The sequence below is a fragment of the Rhipicephalus microplus genome, chromosome 2, assembly GCF_043290135.1.
Source record: "Rhipicephalus microplus isolate Deutch F79 chromosome 2, USDA_Rmic, whole genome shotgun sequence".
Taxonomy (NCBI): domain Eukaryota; kingdom Metazoa; phylum Arthropoda; class Arachnida; order Ixodida; family Ixodidae; genus Rhipicephalus; species Rhipicephalus microplus.
The window spans coordinates 124,436,022-124,453,058 of NC_134701.1; the positions used below are offsets into that span (position 1 = coordinate 124,436,022).

Genomic DNA, 17,037 nt, shown 5'->3' on the forward strand with positions numbered 1-17,037 from the left:
TCATCGCCCTCATCAATTTTCAACTTTAAAAAATAATGCCTGCAGCTGATCTTCAGCTGCACATAAATGCAGCTGCAGCAAATAATGCAGCTGCATTTATGCAGCAAAAATGCAGCAATAATGCAGCAAAAATGCAGCTGCAGCAAATAATGATCTTCAGCTGTAACAGTTCTATAATTCTTCATGCACTGAAAACATTTCCGAATCCCCTCAGCTTGCCTATTGGTTGCTTGCTTCCCCTTGTGCTCTTGTTACGTTTCGTTACGTTAACACCTCCGTTCTTTGAACACTTACACGATAGCCCCTAGGATGCCACACGTTCAGAAGACTTGCAAGATGGCGAGCCTAGATGTGTAAGTTGTGAGCTTTTTGCTGCCGCAGAATCTGAGCCAAGTCTTATGTGAATTACTTTGGCTATCACAAAGGGTTGTTGCATCCTTTTGCTGAGGCACAATACTTATTGAACCACTATACCAAAAATCTCTGCCTCGGTGGATACTGATCGACTGAGGTTAGGGTACTTGGCTACTGACCCAAAGGTAGAGGGTTTGATGCCGGCTGCGGCAGTCGCATTTTGATGAAGGCCTGTTTACTGTGTGATGGCAGTGCACATTAACGAGCACATATTTCGGTGCTCGTTAATGTGCACATATTGTGTAAACAGTGCACATATTTTCGGTGCCCTCCACTACGGCGTATCTCATAATCATGTTGTAGTTTTGGGATTTAAATCTTGGCATATAATTATTGTATTACTCTCTGAAAACACGTTTCACTTTTGCGTGATATCAATTCTAATGAAATTAGGATCAACAATAACTTTTTAAAGTTTTGGCCGTACAGGCCTAGCAGAACTTCTTAAAACTTGCAAATTTAGTTTGTGATTGCTCTAAAACAAAATGCGTGAATCTCTCTTTATTGACAAAGAGTCGTACGAGACCCAATCAACATTTATCATGTCATGACAATCTGGAGCTGAAACTTGATGACTACATTGCCACTGGTCTCTTTTTTTTTCATGTCTTTTATCAAATACCAAACGTCTTCTCATGAGATGTGAGGTGTTTTTCTTATTGGCAAGGTGTGTGCACGGGTGGTATTGACACACTTATGTGGAAAAACTGAATCTTTTTTTTCCTCTGAGTTAGTCTGCAGGTTGAACCCAATGCTTCCTTGATGTGTAAGGGGCCACAGCCCAGCGTTGATTGTAGCAGACCCAATTGTGACATATGTACCTTTTTTTCCGTATCTTTGTCGGTAGGGATGTGTTGAAGGCCCGGAAAGGAGCTCTGGAGTCTTCAGTGAGCAACCTTGGGAATGTTACCAGGGTAGGTAGGCAGAAGTTTTAGTCTTTGAAACATCTTTGTATATTACAAATACCACTTCTATTTTTGTAGCTTCCAAAAATTCAATAAATCCCGCGTACCTTGGGTATCGATGTTATGGGAAGCGAAGGTGACCGTGTTGTAATTTTTTTTACTGGGTGACACATTATGAATTAATATATGTGGAAGCATTGCATGCACTTACATATGTTGCACAGTTGGAGATCTTTATATAATTAGTTGTTTGCACTTGCACACCATTGCCAACAGGAACATGAGCAACACCATAAGCAATATGCTGATATGAAGCACTTGTGCTCGCTAGGATGGTAACTTTGGATGCTACTACATAAATCACCTTCAGCGGATACACGTAACGACAATCGATCTTAGCCTAATGTGATGGCTGTATCATAGCACATATGTGAAGCTTATAAAATTCGATAGCCAGAGCTGCGACCACAACTGGCGTTTCATGACCGTTAGTGTCCTTTCGAAAAGTATTTTCAAGACTTAGGGTGGCTCTGTGGTAGAATACTTGATTGCCACGCGGAATGCTGGAGTTCGATTTCTGCCTGGACTCTGACTTTTATTCTTTTAAATCTTGGGGATGATGCTGCCGATGTTAGCTTTTTTCTAATGCGCACACTTTAAAATTACCCATATGTGTAATCCAAAGACCTGTAGCACATACCTGCAATCACCTGTGGCACATACCCACATATTAGTGGCTCGAGTATGTGCCACTATCTGGTGGAAATTGTTTGATGAGTACCCGGCAGCATTGTGATAGTGTTTATGCCTTGGCCAGTGCGTCATATTCATCAAACCATCTTTCACTCCCATACTAATTTTGGTTCATTCCTAGTTAAGGGTGATCAGGACAGCACCCAGATGTAAGCTGATGGACGGACGCACAGATATCGGGTTGATCAATCTCCGCCAGTTAAATGTTAAGCTTGAAATGTTTGTGTTCTATTCTCCTGTGTAGGTGTGTCTGAGCGTATATATCTTAGCAAGTTTGTCATATCTTAGCAAGCCATTTCTTAAACCAGAGCGAGTAGATGTCATACCATGTTACACAAATGCACAAAATTAATGAGAACAAACAGACAATGATGCCAAGAAAAGTACTATAGGGGATGTTATTAGAAGTTCAGTACCCTCTCGTTAAACGGAACCTGAAGGGACCAGCAAAATGTGTTCTGTTTAATAAGAGTCCCGCTTATTGAAAGATGAACAAGGGTACAAAATGCAAGAGTGAAACTAATTTTGTCAGATGAGGTTCTATTTAAGCAGCAGTTCCATTTAACGGATTTCTATTTACTGCGAGACTGGTGTAACTATAGTTAAAAGCAAGTTAAAAGATAACTTGCCACCGGCAGGGACTGAACCTGCGACTTTCGAACAATGCATCTGATACTTAGTACTGAGCTACGGTGGCGGTCATCCCTCCGTCCATTTTATAGGGTGTATATGTGCATTTAAATGCAGGAACGTCACTCAGCGCCACCCACCAGCAGTTTTTTCGGCGAGTGCGGAACCTTGTTTTTTTGTCTCTTGGCATCCTGTAACACGTGATCTTACTACGAGCTTCCTTATTACGAGCTGGTAGCTGGTGGCATACCACCTGAAGGCATCTTTTCATCCACTTTCCTTTCTTTGCATTTACATTACAATTATTACTACTAGCATAACCTACACTTTCTTTAGCATCATTGTCTGTTCTCAATAATATTGTTTATTTATTTATTTATTTACAATACCTACAGTGCCCCCATGGGGCATTAGTGTAGAGGGGAGATAATATTTAAATATATATTAAAAAAAAGATTAAAAAAAGTTATACATTTCAAAACAATAAAGAGAAAAAAAAGCAGATTGCCGACAAGCCATTAACACTGTGCTGTACATAAAAGAAATAAAGCTACATAATAAAGCATGCAATGGTAACACGTAAATATCAGAATATACACAGTGAAGTATGTTTAAATATAATAAACACATATATACACACACATCTATACAGGCAGAGACACACACATCTATACAGGCAGAGATCGCAAAAAGATCACAAAAAGTAAGAAAAAAAATAAAAACAAATTTAAGTGGAGACTGCTAAAAAGAACAAACGAAGGTAGATTAAAACCTCGTTATTTGAAGTCACTGGGGCGGCGAGAAAGCTTTGAATTAAGTGGGTTTTTTAATTAACAGCACATGTAAGAAGTGAGATGCAAGGAACTTAGATCTATTCAAAGTAAGCAGTGCTCGTCGTTTGCTGTGCTGGCTAGCTTGTGGCTCTCGAAGGTGATGCTTCCCAGCAATATCTGGTCTTTATTTTGCCGCGAACATGGAGGAACAGTGGGCCTAGCTGCTACCACTGAAAAAAAAAAAAAAAAAAAAGTGGTTGTAATTGACTAAAATGTTCATCTGCAGAAAACAAGACATCTTCACTGCAATACGGTACTGACATGCGGGCAGCATGTCGCCTGCTCCTCGCTTCTAAGCATGTCATGACGCAAGCATTCGCACGTTCTTTTTATTAAAATTATGAACTTAATAATGGCTAGTATGACGAAGCTCACAATGTGTTTTGGCTGGAAAAATATGATCTTTAAAACTTTTGAATTTAGTTTTCGAAGCAGGTGTTGCTGGCAAGAACTCCGCCAGCAGTGCAAAGACGCGAATTGCTGGAGCAACCGGCAATCGAAGGTTCGCACACATCGCGATTTTCGCTAAACTGTTTTTATTAATTTCTTTACAATTCCAGAAAGAATGGGTAAACCATGACTCGCTCACGTTGCGAGAAACATGCAATAAGCTGCCCGCGTGTTCATGCTGTGTTGCAGTGAAGCACAGCTCGTTTTCCGCAGGCGCACGTTTTGGTTGACCACGGGACTGTAGTTTTTTATTCCTTTTTTTTTTGCACTGGAGGTAGCGAGGCTGGTGTGCTTCAGCTGCCACTCGTTAGCATCTATACATTGCATTGCCTTGTGGCTCTTAATAGCCGTTGTTTTGCAGATTCACGGCTAAATCGGGATCTGGAACTGGCACATGGCACGCAAAGTTATCGAATTAACCGGACTGGTGCTGGCCGCCGCTTCAAATTATCCACTCAAACTTACATTGCAAAATACGGTACCGTGGAAATCTTTGGAATTAAGCGGGATTTCGAAATAACCAAGTTTGAATTAACGAGGTTTTAAGTATATTCAGGCTACAAAAAAATGTGGTCTTGAAACGCGGTGCTGAATATTTTTGTGAATGAGGTTACAATTCCTTAAGGTAGTTTTTTCCACTGCTGTATGGATCGCAAAAAAAGTGAATATTTAAAAATGTTAATTCTGGCGGTGAACTCGCGCACATTAAGAGGGTGGTCAGTGCAAGCAAATATATACGCAGGCTTCAGTATGTAGTTTTCTTTGTGAATACCAGTTAAAACCATGGAATGTTTTGTGAAACAAATATAAACGTAAGAACTTGCGTCTGTCTTTAAGGAGGGGCCATTTTAAAGTATTCCTTATTTCTAAAGATCTTTTACAAAAGTCATAATCACCTGTGACAAAACGAGCTGCTCTCAGCTGCACAGGCTCTAGAGCGTCGATGTTCCCCTTAGTATAAGAGTCCCAAGTGCTACACTCGTACTCCAAAAGTGGGAGTACATTCAAGATATAGGGGGCTTCTTTCAGGCTGGCCGGTGCTTGTTTAAAGTTACGTTGCAAGAAGTTTAATGTGTTGCTGGCCTTTCTTACGATATAATCAATGTGCACATTCCAAGTCATATTGCTGAAAAAAAAATGACTCCTAGATACTTGTACTCTGTCCCTAGGCACAGCTGTGTTGTATTCATGACATAGCTTGCCATCAGGGGGTGCCTTTCGTTCGTAAATCTTAAGAGGTTGCATTTGGACAAGTTGAGTGTCATGTCCCTAGTTGAACACCAAGACATGACTGTGTTGAGATTATTTTGTAGCTGTTCACTGTCTGAATCACTTGAAATTTCACGGTATATATACAGCAATCATCTGCATATAAGCCTCACACGGCAAATTCAGTTAGATCATTGATGTATATTAGAAAAAGCAGAGACCCTAAAATGGACCCTTATGGCACACCTGATAAAACTGAAAAATTAGAAGAGCAAACACCTCCTAGCATTACTTGTTGGTTTCTATCTAGCAGGTACGCTTCTAACCACTTCTGGAGGGTATTCAGCAAATTGAGACTGGTCAACTTTTGTAGCAACAGGGTATGGGATACGGTATCAAGTGCTTTTCGAAAGTCCAAAAATATGCAGTCAACCTGCAAACCAGAGTTATTAAACGTTGCAATGGTCATGACAGAATTATATTAGCTGAGTGTTACAAGAAAAACCAGCCCTGAAGCCATATTGCGTCGCAATGACGAAGCTATTTTCTTGAAGGTGTGCCATTAAATTCTTATAAATACATGTTCTAATGTTTTGCAAGCAATGCTTGTGAGTGAAATTGGCCTATCGTTGCATATTATTGTTTTTAAACCATTTTTGTGAATTGGAATAACATTTGCAGTTTTCCAGTCTGAAGGTGGAGCATCTACTTGAATGGATATATTAAATAACAGTGTTAGGAAAGGGGTGACAGATAATGCACAGTTTTTATAACGTAATTTGAAATAGAGCCAGGACCAGTAGCCAAGTGGGTGTTAATCTTCCGTAGCAGTAATGCAATACCATCTTCAGATAGTTCAATTTCCCTCATCTCTGTGTGCTATCTGACGTCATGCGATTTAGGAACAATGCCTTTTGGCCGTGAAAACACAGAATGAAAATAAGCACTGAAGACCACTGCTTTCCTTATGATATCCGAGCCGTAGATTTTTTCATCCATGAAGTCAGGGATAGCGTCACAGGAGTTCCTTTTGCTCTTGACATATTTCCACATTTTCTTTGGATTAGTTTTAACTCTGTCTCCAAGAGTGCAAAGGAACTTGTGTGCACTACGCATCAACCTCGTGATTGTTTTGCTCATTTCCTTTATCTTTACGTACAATGAAGGATTCGGGGAGCGGCAATGCTTACGAAAGACTCTTATTTTTTCTGTTTATCAACGTATGGATTTCTTTGGTAATCCACGGTTTGTTGCTTTGGCGCTGGAAAGTAATGAGACGCGAGGAGATGTATGTTTTTGTTAAGGACAATATTTTAGTTTTAAAAAGATCTCATAATACATTTGTTTCTAGGCATGAACTGCTAGCTACGAACTGTGGTAAAAAAGTGTCTAGTTCACATGATATTGATGTGTAATTGCCTTTTTCATAAAAAAAGACCTTGCGAAGCTGCGCAGCGCGATGATTCTTAGTGATGCAGGACATCTTAGCGACGACAGCATCATGATTGCTAATACTAGGGATGGAGGTGACAGAAGACACAAGATAAAGTACAATGCAAAAAAAAATAATCAAGTACACTTGCACTGCTAGCCATAACCCGCATTGGTTTTTGTAAAAAACTGAAACAACGAGTGAGCATTTATCGTTTCGCGGGAAGCTCATGTAAAGGAAGAATGAATTGCCCAACGCTAGGGTAAGGTGTCATGATGTCACATCTGGCAGATTAAAATCACCTGCCAAAACAATGCAGGTTACTTGTAAGTTTAGCAGCACATTGTTTTAACTAAAAAGGGGCTGGAAGGTTCTAGAGCTGTGTGATTTGTAGAAGGAAACGAAAGCTATGGACGAGCCATTGTTTAAGATTACATTGCAGCAAACAATTTTGGTTCAGTCAGCTTCAACGTCAATGAGTGAACTAGATATGGTATTGTGAATCAGAACGAAAACACCTCCCTCATGCACGCTCCTGTCCCTTCTGTAGACAGTGTAGCTAGTTGGAAAAATTTCATTGTCATTTATTGTGTGGTCTAACCAAGACTCATACCCAAGTACTACATGAGGTTTTTTCATTTCTATGAGGGCTCAAGTTCAATTATTTGGTTTTTTAAACTATGACGATTCACAACAATACAAACGATGTAATCTGGGCTGCATGGATGCCTAGAAGTTAGGGGGGCCTTTTTTAATTGCTATAACTTCATTTTATTTATGCTGTCGGTCTCAGCATTATAAACAAAAGTTTGTTTTCCAATATTAAGTTTGTTATAAGATAGCCTGAAGTCGCCTCCCCTACTCTTAGCCTATTGAATCAATTTTCGCCTCTCTAGTCGAAATTTGTTCCTATAGTCCTCGCTGATAGCAAAGCTTTTATACCCTTCAGCTGCGAAGTAGCTGACAAAATGCGCTGATTTTCCTTAAACGAAAGAAACTGAGCTATGTATAATAGGCCTGTTTTTTGTCGTTAAGCGACTGAGCTTGTGAGCCCTCTCAACAGAATCAGATGAAATTGATACTTTCAATTTTTCCCTGCAAAAAGCAAGCACCTTGGTTTCCAAATCTTGCCAGGTTTCACCGGCTGCATCTTGAAGGCCAAAAAAGATAAGGTTGTTTTTTCGAGGTCTATTTTTCATATCATCTTTCAATTCCTGCAGCTTTGAAAAACTGGCAGCAAGATTGTCGGTCTGCATGGGTAACTGCCTCACTTCATCTTTTAGTCGAAGCACCGATAACAATTTGTCCTCAAAGGCAGTCAATTTGCCCTCTATATGCAAAAACTTTTTCTCAAGCGCTTCTTGCCATGACGCTACGGAACGAAGTTCCCCGAGAATTTCCGTCGTTTTTGTAGCACTGAAGGAATCACCATAGCATCAGTAAAAATAGAATTTCTCACTCAGGAGTCAGGGGTTCTGGGTTTTATTCCACATCCCCTGCAAGCTGCAGTAGTTTTCGCAGATATTGCATACTTAACAAGCACTTGATTCTTACGATAAAAATGCGCGTTCAGAAATTCAAGACAGAATTGGGATCAAGCGCCAATTTTTGAAATGGTTTACCGTTAACAAGGCGATAGGAAAAACCAACCTGAAGAAGTATGAGACGTGAGCGTCCAGTGGCCATGCCGGAGCAGGATCCCAAGGCGGTATGCAGGGACGGCAGTGTATGTAGTGTGACGAGTTCCGACGTGCCAGGTTGTCAGTCAGCATAGCGGCAGTCGAACAGTGACGGCAGCACCGTCATTTAAAAAGAAAGGCGCGCTTCCGTGAATAATTGCAGAGCAGGGCACACATGCCAGGCAGCTCCGTCTGCATTGTCCAAAAGCTGCTTCGCTCCAGATCGCTAGAAGGTCATCACCATCTGCAGAGCTTGATGGGCTAGCGATTCCACGCTTCAGGCTCGCGCTCCCATCAGTTTACTCCTCCGGCATCGGGCCTTCTGCTGGGGCCCAGGTGGTAAAGGTGCTTTGTGGCGTCTGCCTTCGCTCCTGTCATATTACCCACAGCCTATATTGTGTTTAACAAAGAAAATGAGCCCTCAAATTTACACTTGTTTTCTACGAATGCAGATAAGAAATTTTGGCAACCCCTGTATCCTGATTGTAGTCCACTATGCAGAAATGCTTTCTCCTTCACATTTTGTTTTCGGCCAGTGCACACGGGTTGAAAACAGAGCTACCATTTACCGCAGGCGCTGTGCACGAAACTGTGTCCATTATCAGCATGACCATGCCGCTGTGAAAGTGCACGGTTAGCAGAGCGAGAGATTAAAGGTGATAATGTTGTCAAAGAGCACTAAGCATTTCGGCATTCCTGTCATTTGCTCAAGTCCATAGTGGAGCAGACTTTGCCTCTTAGTTTTTAGTTTGCCTCAAGTGATGCTTTGGTGCATATGTTCATGGCAGCCAACGGCACGGTTGCTTATTAGGTGGTAGGGAGTTTTAGAAAAGTATACGCAGAGTTTTGTGTTAGTGTTTGTCATCACTGCGAGTGCGTCTTTATATTATACTACTGCAGTAACCCAGTGTTGAAAATAGTGGGGGACCATAACGAGCCCATTCTTTGTGTACGCTGTTCTAGAACTGCGTAGCTTTGGAATAGGGTTTGCAAAGACAGTGTTCGTTGTGTACGCACGCTATTTCAATCCACTTGATGGGGAACTGCAGTAGAATAGCGTACATGTTCGAAGTGACGGCAAACGTTAACGCAAAACTTTGTGCATACACTATTCTAGAACTCTCTATAATTTCTTCATGAGTATCGCAAAAACGCGCACAAGAGTTTTTTTTTTGTGGCAGTAAATGTTTTTTGTGTATATAGATTTTTGGTGAGCTAAAATTTTGTATGATACCAATATTTTCAACCCCCCATAAGGTTTATACGCATCACCGAGATTCTTTGTATAGAAACATTTTAATACTCATACAGTTGTAAAACTCATTACTACTTCGGTCTACCTAAAGCACAGGAAGATGTAAAATGTTTTTCAACTCGGACTCTCGCATAATTAGATAAAAGTTGTCATGTTTTCATGTTAGGGAAAATGTTTTGATGCTGGTCGTGGTGTATCATTCTGTGCTGAAGCCCTCATATTGCCTTTTATAAACAGCAGAGGCATTTGGTGAAGCTTAGCATCTCTAATCACCTGAAAACAATCAAACTGTCGTTCAGGGTTATTGGGCGTGGTCTCAGTAAAGTCTTTGTACCTGTGTGCTCTTATTCTTTGCTGCATTGCATTTGTATTTCAGGACATTCCAGTGTCTAGTAGTGAGCGGAAGATACCGTTCGACCACAGTTCAGCAGCTGATGGGAGTACGCTTAGACCCAATGGCAGTGCGACTGATACGTTAGTCGTACCATCCCACATTATCTTGGACTTCTCACGTGTCTCCTTTGTGGATGGCACAAGTATTGGTTTGCTTAAGCAGGTGAGGATGCATGGAGCATTGTTAAAGGAGCACTGACACAAAATTTTGAGGGCGAGAAAGTTAGTAAAAATAGACTATCTAGAGACATACACGTCTGTGAAATGTTAAGGGCAAATATAGCTTAGAACATATGTCACACCGGTCCCGTTAATTCGGGAGGCGATCGCCGGGCTAATTCCAAGGGCCGAAGTATTGGCCCCCCGAACCGCACCACGAAAGCGTGGACAATTTGGAAGTGGTCCTTTTTGGCGCGCCAGCGGACGCCGGCTGTGGCCCAAAGAACAAGTCAGAGCCGAGAGTTGATAAACAAACAAATTATATTCTCAATAATGGCAGATCGAAAACAATACACAAAAATGCACACTCCACAATAGTTACATACAATACGTCACCAATCAAACAACGTACTACACAGTACAATCAGCCACACTCAAAACAACGGACACAGACAACGATACACACTACAATGCAGTCGCATGCATTGAACAACCAAGACACTTAAAGACGAAAGAGATAGAAAACCTATCCAGCCCAAAGTTCTTGGAACAAAAGTCTGGATGATACTCTTCCGAGAATCACTCACTCAAAGTCCAGCGTTGTTGTCGTTCCGCAGCCCTCCGAAGTATCTCTTCCAGGATACCTCGCCGAAGTTTCTCTTCCAGGAAACCTCACGTCTTCACTTGGCCACTCTCCAAGCTTCAAACTTCTTCGCCGGAAACACGTCGGCTTCACACCCGCAGCTCTTGCCACGCGTCTTCGCTCGATAGCGGTAGACACACGCTCTTGCCTGTAACTCGAGCCTTCACCCCTCAGGTGGAAATCCTTTTCATCTCCTGCTTCATCCCTACGGACAAAACCTTCGCCGACTACACGGCGGAATCCCTACGCACTCTGGCGCTACTTCCGTCTTCTCCTGCTCTCTCTTCTCGGCCGCTCGATTAAATACCTTCCGCGCCACATTCCAGAAAGTTCTCGTCATTTCGTCGGCGCGATACGCAGCGAAGGCTGGGGAGAGGCGCGAGACTGTACGGGGCCGTTCCCGACAGATGACTCAACTCGGTATGACCACGCCTATTTCCTTCTGGAACTTTCCAGTGCTTGCCCGGCCGCCGCTGTGGGGTGAGGAGGTTCGTCGGCGAAGCTACGCTTCCGCGGGGAGAGCGCGCGCCCGGGGAGCCTTGGATGTTTGTTTTTTTTTTCTTTTGACCTCGCAGCGTTTCTCCCGCCCGTTATCGCAAGAATTTGGCGGCGCGCCCATTTTTAGCGCTCGTTCTGTGACAACATATTTAAAATCAATTTTAAAGTGTGTGCCGTGCAACTGAGAGAGATGCCGACCCCTTGCAACACCGACATCAATGCAGCAGGAGTGTAAACAAACCTACACCACGAATTTGTGTTGGCTGGTTGATGGCAAGCCCCTTGCACTACCTGCGATTTCTTCCTTCGTGCCTGCGGCTTTGTGTGTTGGCTGTGCTGGCTGTCTGTGCAGCGCTCACTTGTGCATACTATCGTGCACACCACCTTGTCACAGTTTTGCGTAGTCACGGGGCCAGCTATATTTACCTTGCTACCGGAACTGCTTCTACCCAGCTTGGTGTTTTTGAAATGGAAACTGCGATTGTGCATTCTAAAAACGTCTCTAAATAAATAAGCATTACCCACTCGTCTCATAAACTTAATACAACTGACTCTAGAGAAAAAGCTGGGCTGGAAAAGCTATAACCACCAAAGCGATGACATCTTGGAATGTTGTCAATGTTGCCATCAAAATACTTTAAAGAAGCAGTAAATTTAGGCGTTTAAAACATTGAAGTTTCAGCAGTAGAAATAATAAACAAGCATTCTCACTTGTTACAAACGAACTAAAATTGCATGAGATTTATACCAGCTACTTTTATGAAATATATGGCCATTTATGCAATTCACTGCTGGTGGAATAAAGTGTTTGTAGTTTTATTTAGTAGCCCCGCCGCGGTGGTCTAGTGGCTAAGGTACTCGGCTGCTGACCCGCAGGTCGCGGGTTCGATTCCCGGCTGCGGCGGCTGCATTTCCGATGGAGGCGGAAATGTTGTAGGCCCGTGTACTCAGATTTGGGTGCACGTTAAAGAACCCCAGGTGGTCAAAATTTCCGGAGCCCTCCACTACGGCGTCTCTCATAATCAAATGGTGGTTTTGGGACGTTAAACCCCACAAATCAATCAGTTTTATTTAGTAAATGTTGCCACGATCCTTGTAACTTGAAAGCGTGGCCGGCGCGGCGGTGCTGCGTGCTGAGTGAGTCGTATATAGTGCCTCGTCATCCTGTTTTTTGTTGCCATTTGCCAAAAACTCAACTTCATGCGACGGTCTCTTCCTGCGATGTAAGAGAGATCCACGAAACAGAAAAATTACCAGGAAATATAGCAGCAAGCTGTGGCGAGTGCGAGTGAACGTCACCCGAAAGCTGAGTACTGTTCCATCATAGCAGAACCCGAGTGGTTATAGGTTTTTAATGCACGGGTCCTATAGGGAGCTTTTCCTCTAGAGTCAGCATATTAACTACCTATATGACTCGTATAAACGAGGTTTCCAGCCGTAATAAGAAGGTCACAAGCTACCTATTACAAAAAAAAAAAAATCACTGCATATGCACGGAGGGAATGATGATGAGCGGGGCGAAGCGTCCATCAGTCCGTCCATGCTCTCGGCTGTCCGTTTGTTCTTGCTTCCGTCCGTCCGTGTGTCCATCCATCTATGCGCCCGTCTGTGCATTCATCCGTGCGTCTGTTTATATCTCCGTCCGTTAATGCATTAATTCATGCGTCCGTCCGTCTGTCATTCCATCCGTGCGTTTATCTGTACATCCGTCCATGCATCTGTAGAACATAGTGTGTTTTGTTTCTTGTATTCATCTGTAGCTCTAATAAGTTTACATAAAAGACATGCTGTGATCATGCAACCTGGCCAACTATAGCAGTTGAAGATGGGGCCGTTAAAAAAAAATACAAGTTTTCTGTAAGGAAAAATACTGAAATTTGCTTTTGCTACTCAATACAGTCGATTCCTGATATATAAAACTCAGATTTATTGAATTATTGGCTATATTGAACAGTTAAGAAATCCCTTTAAATTTCTCCTTCAAACGTATTGGACCGGTGCACCCGAGACATCCACTATATTGAACGCTGCGCTACACGTGATGCTGAGAAAGGGAATTTTTCCTAGCATACATTGATCAATATTTGGCTGTGTTCTAACAAGGTCTGATCTATTTTCGCATGAAGGTGAAGAAAAGATGGTTTTATTCTATCTTGCTCATCTGGTTTGTTGCACGGCACTTATGAGTGCACTGGTATGTTTTAGGCGCGATCTGCAAGTCTTAAAGCACGGACTAAGTGTTTTTCAAAAGACCCATCAACTCCCCTACGTGTACCAAGAGCTGGCCTGGTCCGTATGGAACTTTCTATTGTGACTTTTTTTAAAACTGTTAGTTTACTATAACCAGCTTTTCAATAATTGCAGTTGTGTGCGCTGCGTTGCACGTAGAAATTCCGAAGCACGAGCACGGTTCTTTCGTTATCAATTTTTTGTATCTCTTTTTGATTTTCGTCTTGTTATTTTATCAACATTCTGCATATTTGTCTTTTGTTGGTAATGTCTTCTTTTAGAGCATAATTTGTTTTCTAGCCGTTCTTTGTTATCACATATCAGTGTTCTTCCTCTGTTATTTTTTTTGTAATCTTCTGCCTATTGCCCTTGTTTTAATCAAATGCTTGTTTGTGTTTAATGAAATGTCCATGTGCTCTATGGGTAGATCAGTCAGGCTCATACATCACCACACGTGCAACCCCGCACGTGTCAACCGACCTGCAAATAAATTTGAGATGTGCCACTTCGAGGCCTTTCAGGCGTCGCAGGCCAATGCGTAAAGTGGAAGCCTGCGAGTCTGCCGCACATTGATGTTAGATCGGCGGGGCCTCACCCAAAGTGTGTGACACGGCGCTACAATGCTTGCATCAGCATTCTGCGTCAATCAACGCTGTAGTGGCCGTAGGGGCTGAATTGAATTATTTGAAAAGCTTCAATAATATTGAGGATGACTGGAACTTGACAGGGCCCAAGAAGAAAAACAAGTTTACGGACTATTTTTTATGTGATATAAAGTGCGGTAACTTGTAGTACACATCTTGTTTTTCATTATGCTGTGAGAGAATCATTATGTTAGGACTTTAATGATTTCAGAGGCCCGAAATGCTGCAATTTAGGCCTTAAATAGCCATATTTCATATTTTTAATTATCGATATATCGAACTGTTTTGCAATCCCCTTCGAGTTTGATATATCCGGAATCGAGTGTACATAATTTGAAAAGTGTGTTCTGTAGTGATGCTGTGAATGGGCATTCCACTGTAGGGTTGAAGCAACAAAGATGTGCATCTTAGACAAATGAAACTGCAAATGATTTTGCTTATTGATGAAGTGTTATCATTTCCCTTTATGTGAATTCAATGGATGGTGCCAATGTTAGTAGATCTGATTTATCCAGCATGTAGGAAAAATCTGGCCGAGAAAGCAGTCTGGGTGCTACATTACACTAAGAAACGATGACCCTAAACTAGACACATAAAATACATATTATACTTATTGATGTGAATCAGACACTCAAATAAGCTTTGAAAATAGTTTTTTATTGCACAATATTCGTAGCTGGCATTTGTGACTTTGTAGCGGCTCAGCTGTTTCTCAGCTCAGGATTCTCAGCCGTTTGCTGTAAATCATGCTGCTGATGCTTGTAAATAGGCAATTATTTGTGTAGCAAAAGAAAACTGGATGTGAAATTAACAATGTTCCAGTTCACAACGATCCAATAAAAAAGAATTTGATATTGCTTAATACATTGTTATGTCTTTATTCATTTTAGATAAATTATGTTTTACCCCTTCTCATTCCAGCTGAAAGCTCAGTACGAGTCCATCAATGTGAGACTGTTTATTGCTGCTTGTTCCAGTAAGTGCCAGTAAACATAGATATCCTCTTATATGTAGGCTACACTCTACCATTTTAATCTTTGTATCATTCTGAGGTGCATAAGTGTTAGTGTTAAGTAACGCCTTATTAATGTAAGTACTACCAGATGGACAAACATTAAAAAATGTTCACTTGCGTAACAGATGATCACACACCTGATGCTTTCAAACTATTGTAATATAGTGTGTTCAAGAAAATCTTGTTCTCAAAGAAAAACTTGCACTTTTGGGTATTTTAGCAGTACACAAATTTTGACTTTTTTATAGCAACCTCACGATCATTTAAAATAGTGCAGCTTGAGAATTAAACTGCTTGTGTTGTTTTTTGTAGTCACTTGAATTAAGAGTAGTTAACACTGCAGTGCATTATTTGTGATTCATACTTTAGAGTGCTTTAATGGCATTGTGACAAACTTCCTTTGATCTATGCGTTTTATTTCAGATTCAGTTTTTAATCTGCTGTGCCGGGCAGAAGCCATCAATGTTTTTGGCTCGGATGGGTTCTTCCCAACAGTGTTTGATGCTGTCCGCGCAGCTCAGCAACAGAACAAATTGAAGGCAAGAAGAGTTCATTGTAGACTTTTACAGGGAACTCAAGTATTTATAGATACCCAAAAAGTTGGAATCTCTGTCAACTGTTCCCTTGATTCGTAATTCCACTAAAAAAACTGAAAGTGCAATGGGTGTCTTGCAGTAGCTTTGGCAGTTGCACATTCCAAACTGTGACTACTTTTCTAGCTGTTACGCTTGACTAGCACCTTAGTTTAACAACTTGGCTGTAGAGTTTAACATTGTGGATTGTATACATATATAATAAAGTTATTTTGTTTATGCCAATATCACAAGGGGAAGATTAGATACCCATAAATAATTTGAGATATGACAATAATAACAGAACTTATGGCATTTTCATGTAAGTGTGACTTTTTTGTAGTCATGTTTGAATGGACAAAGTATCAGTGGTTATCTTTCTGCTGAGTATTATTTATGTGGTATCTCTAGAAAATGCATGAACCACCTAGTTCTTGATTTGTAGTACAGATGCTTGCCTATCACATTTACATATTTTGTCACATTTTAGCTGCTGCACTGCTTTGTGATTTTAAATTATGACATAAGACTCGGTTTCTTTTCTCGCAGTTGACTGGGACTGTTCCACAACCTTTAAGTTCTGGCGAGTAAAAACCTCAACAATATGAAAACCAAAGTTCCTGGGAATCTGCCAAGCAAGAATCATTTTCAGAAGGATTAATCATCCACTGAAGTACCAGCTCAATGAAAGCTCACTTGCATAAACAGACCGCAGTCTCAAGCAAGTAATGAGAGGTGCGGAAACCATTGCAGCATGCAAGATGATAAAAAAGCCATGAGAGAAGGCGCCAGCACTCTGTGCGAAAAAGTATATATAAAATGTGAGCTTTTTTGTGCAAAGCTAATTAAAATCACCTGCAGCTTTTAAGCTTGTTTTTGCATCAGTCAGCAGTGGTGTGATTGTTCCTAGAACAGATGTTTATCAGCCAATGCTTGTCCACATATGGATGTGGCTGATACTTGCTCATGCATCTAACATTTGTCTAGGGATATTACTTGACTTCTGCTACAGCTTAGTGCTTGAATGCATTGTCCTTTCCAATAGATACCATTGACGTACACTCGGGCCAAAAGAAAATGATGAAGGCTTTAAGGATTTTAAGGATAGGTAGATAAATGCTTATTTCATGGGCAACACAGATCATGAGGAGCGAGAGAAAAAGCTGCTTTTATGCAGCTTGACAAAGCTCCCACATAAGGAGGCCTAAATCAAATTTATCATCGCAAATGCTGAAGTACCAGCTTCAGCTTTCACTGAAGTACCAGCTTTCATGTAGTACATTGTAGTAAACTACTTACTAGGAGCTCACAAGTATCTTGCACA

The 17,037-nt window shown here is 41.4% G+C and overlaps 1 protein-coding gene across 4 annotated transcripts in view; it reads left to right on the forward strand.

Moving 5' to 3' along the window:
* Nucleotides 1-16,581, forward strand: part of LOC119170757 (prestin) — an 89,622-nt gene extending 73,041 nt beyond the window's left edge. For 3 of the 4 annotated variants that reach the window (XM_037422012.2, XM_075886761.1, XM_075886762.1), the window contains 5 exons: nt 1,262-1,328; nt 9,937-10,116; nt 15,048-15,102; nt 15,565-15,680; nt 16,263-16,581. In XM_037422012.2, coding sequence (XP_037277909.1) covers nt 1,262-1,328; nt 9,937-10,116; nt 15,048-15,102; nt 15,565-15,680; nt 16,263-16,304 — 460 coding nt within the window. In that variant the 3' untranslated portion in view covers nt 16,305-16,581. The remainder of the gene's footprint in view (nt 1-1,261; nt 1,329-9,936; nt 10,117-15,047; nt 15,103-15,564; nt 15,681-16,262) is intronic. The other variant, XM_075886763.1, reaches the window with a different exon arrangement.
* The last annotated feature ends 456 nt before the right edge of the window (nt 16,582-17,037 follow it).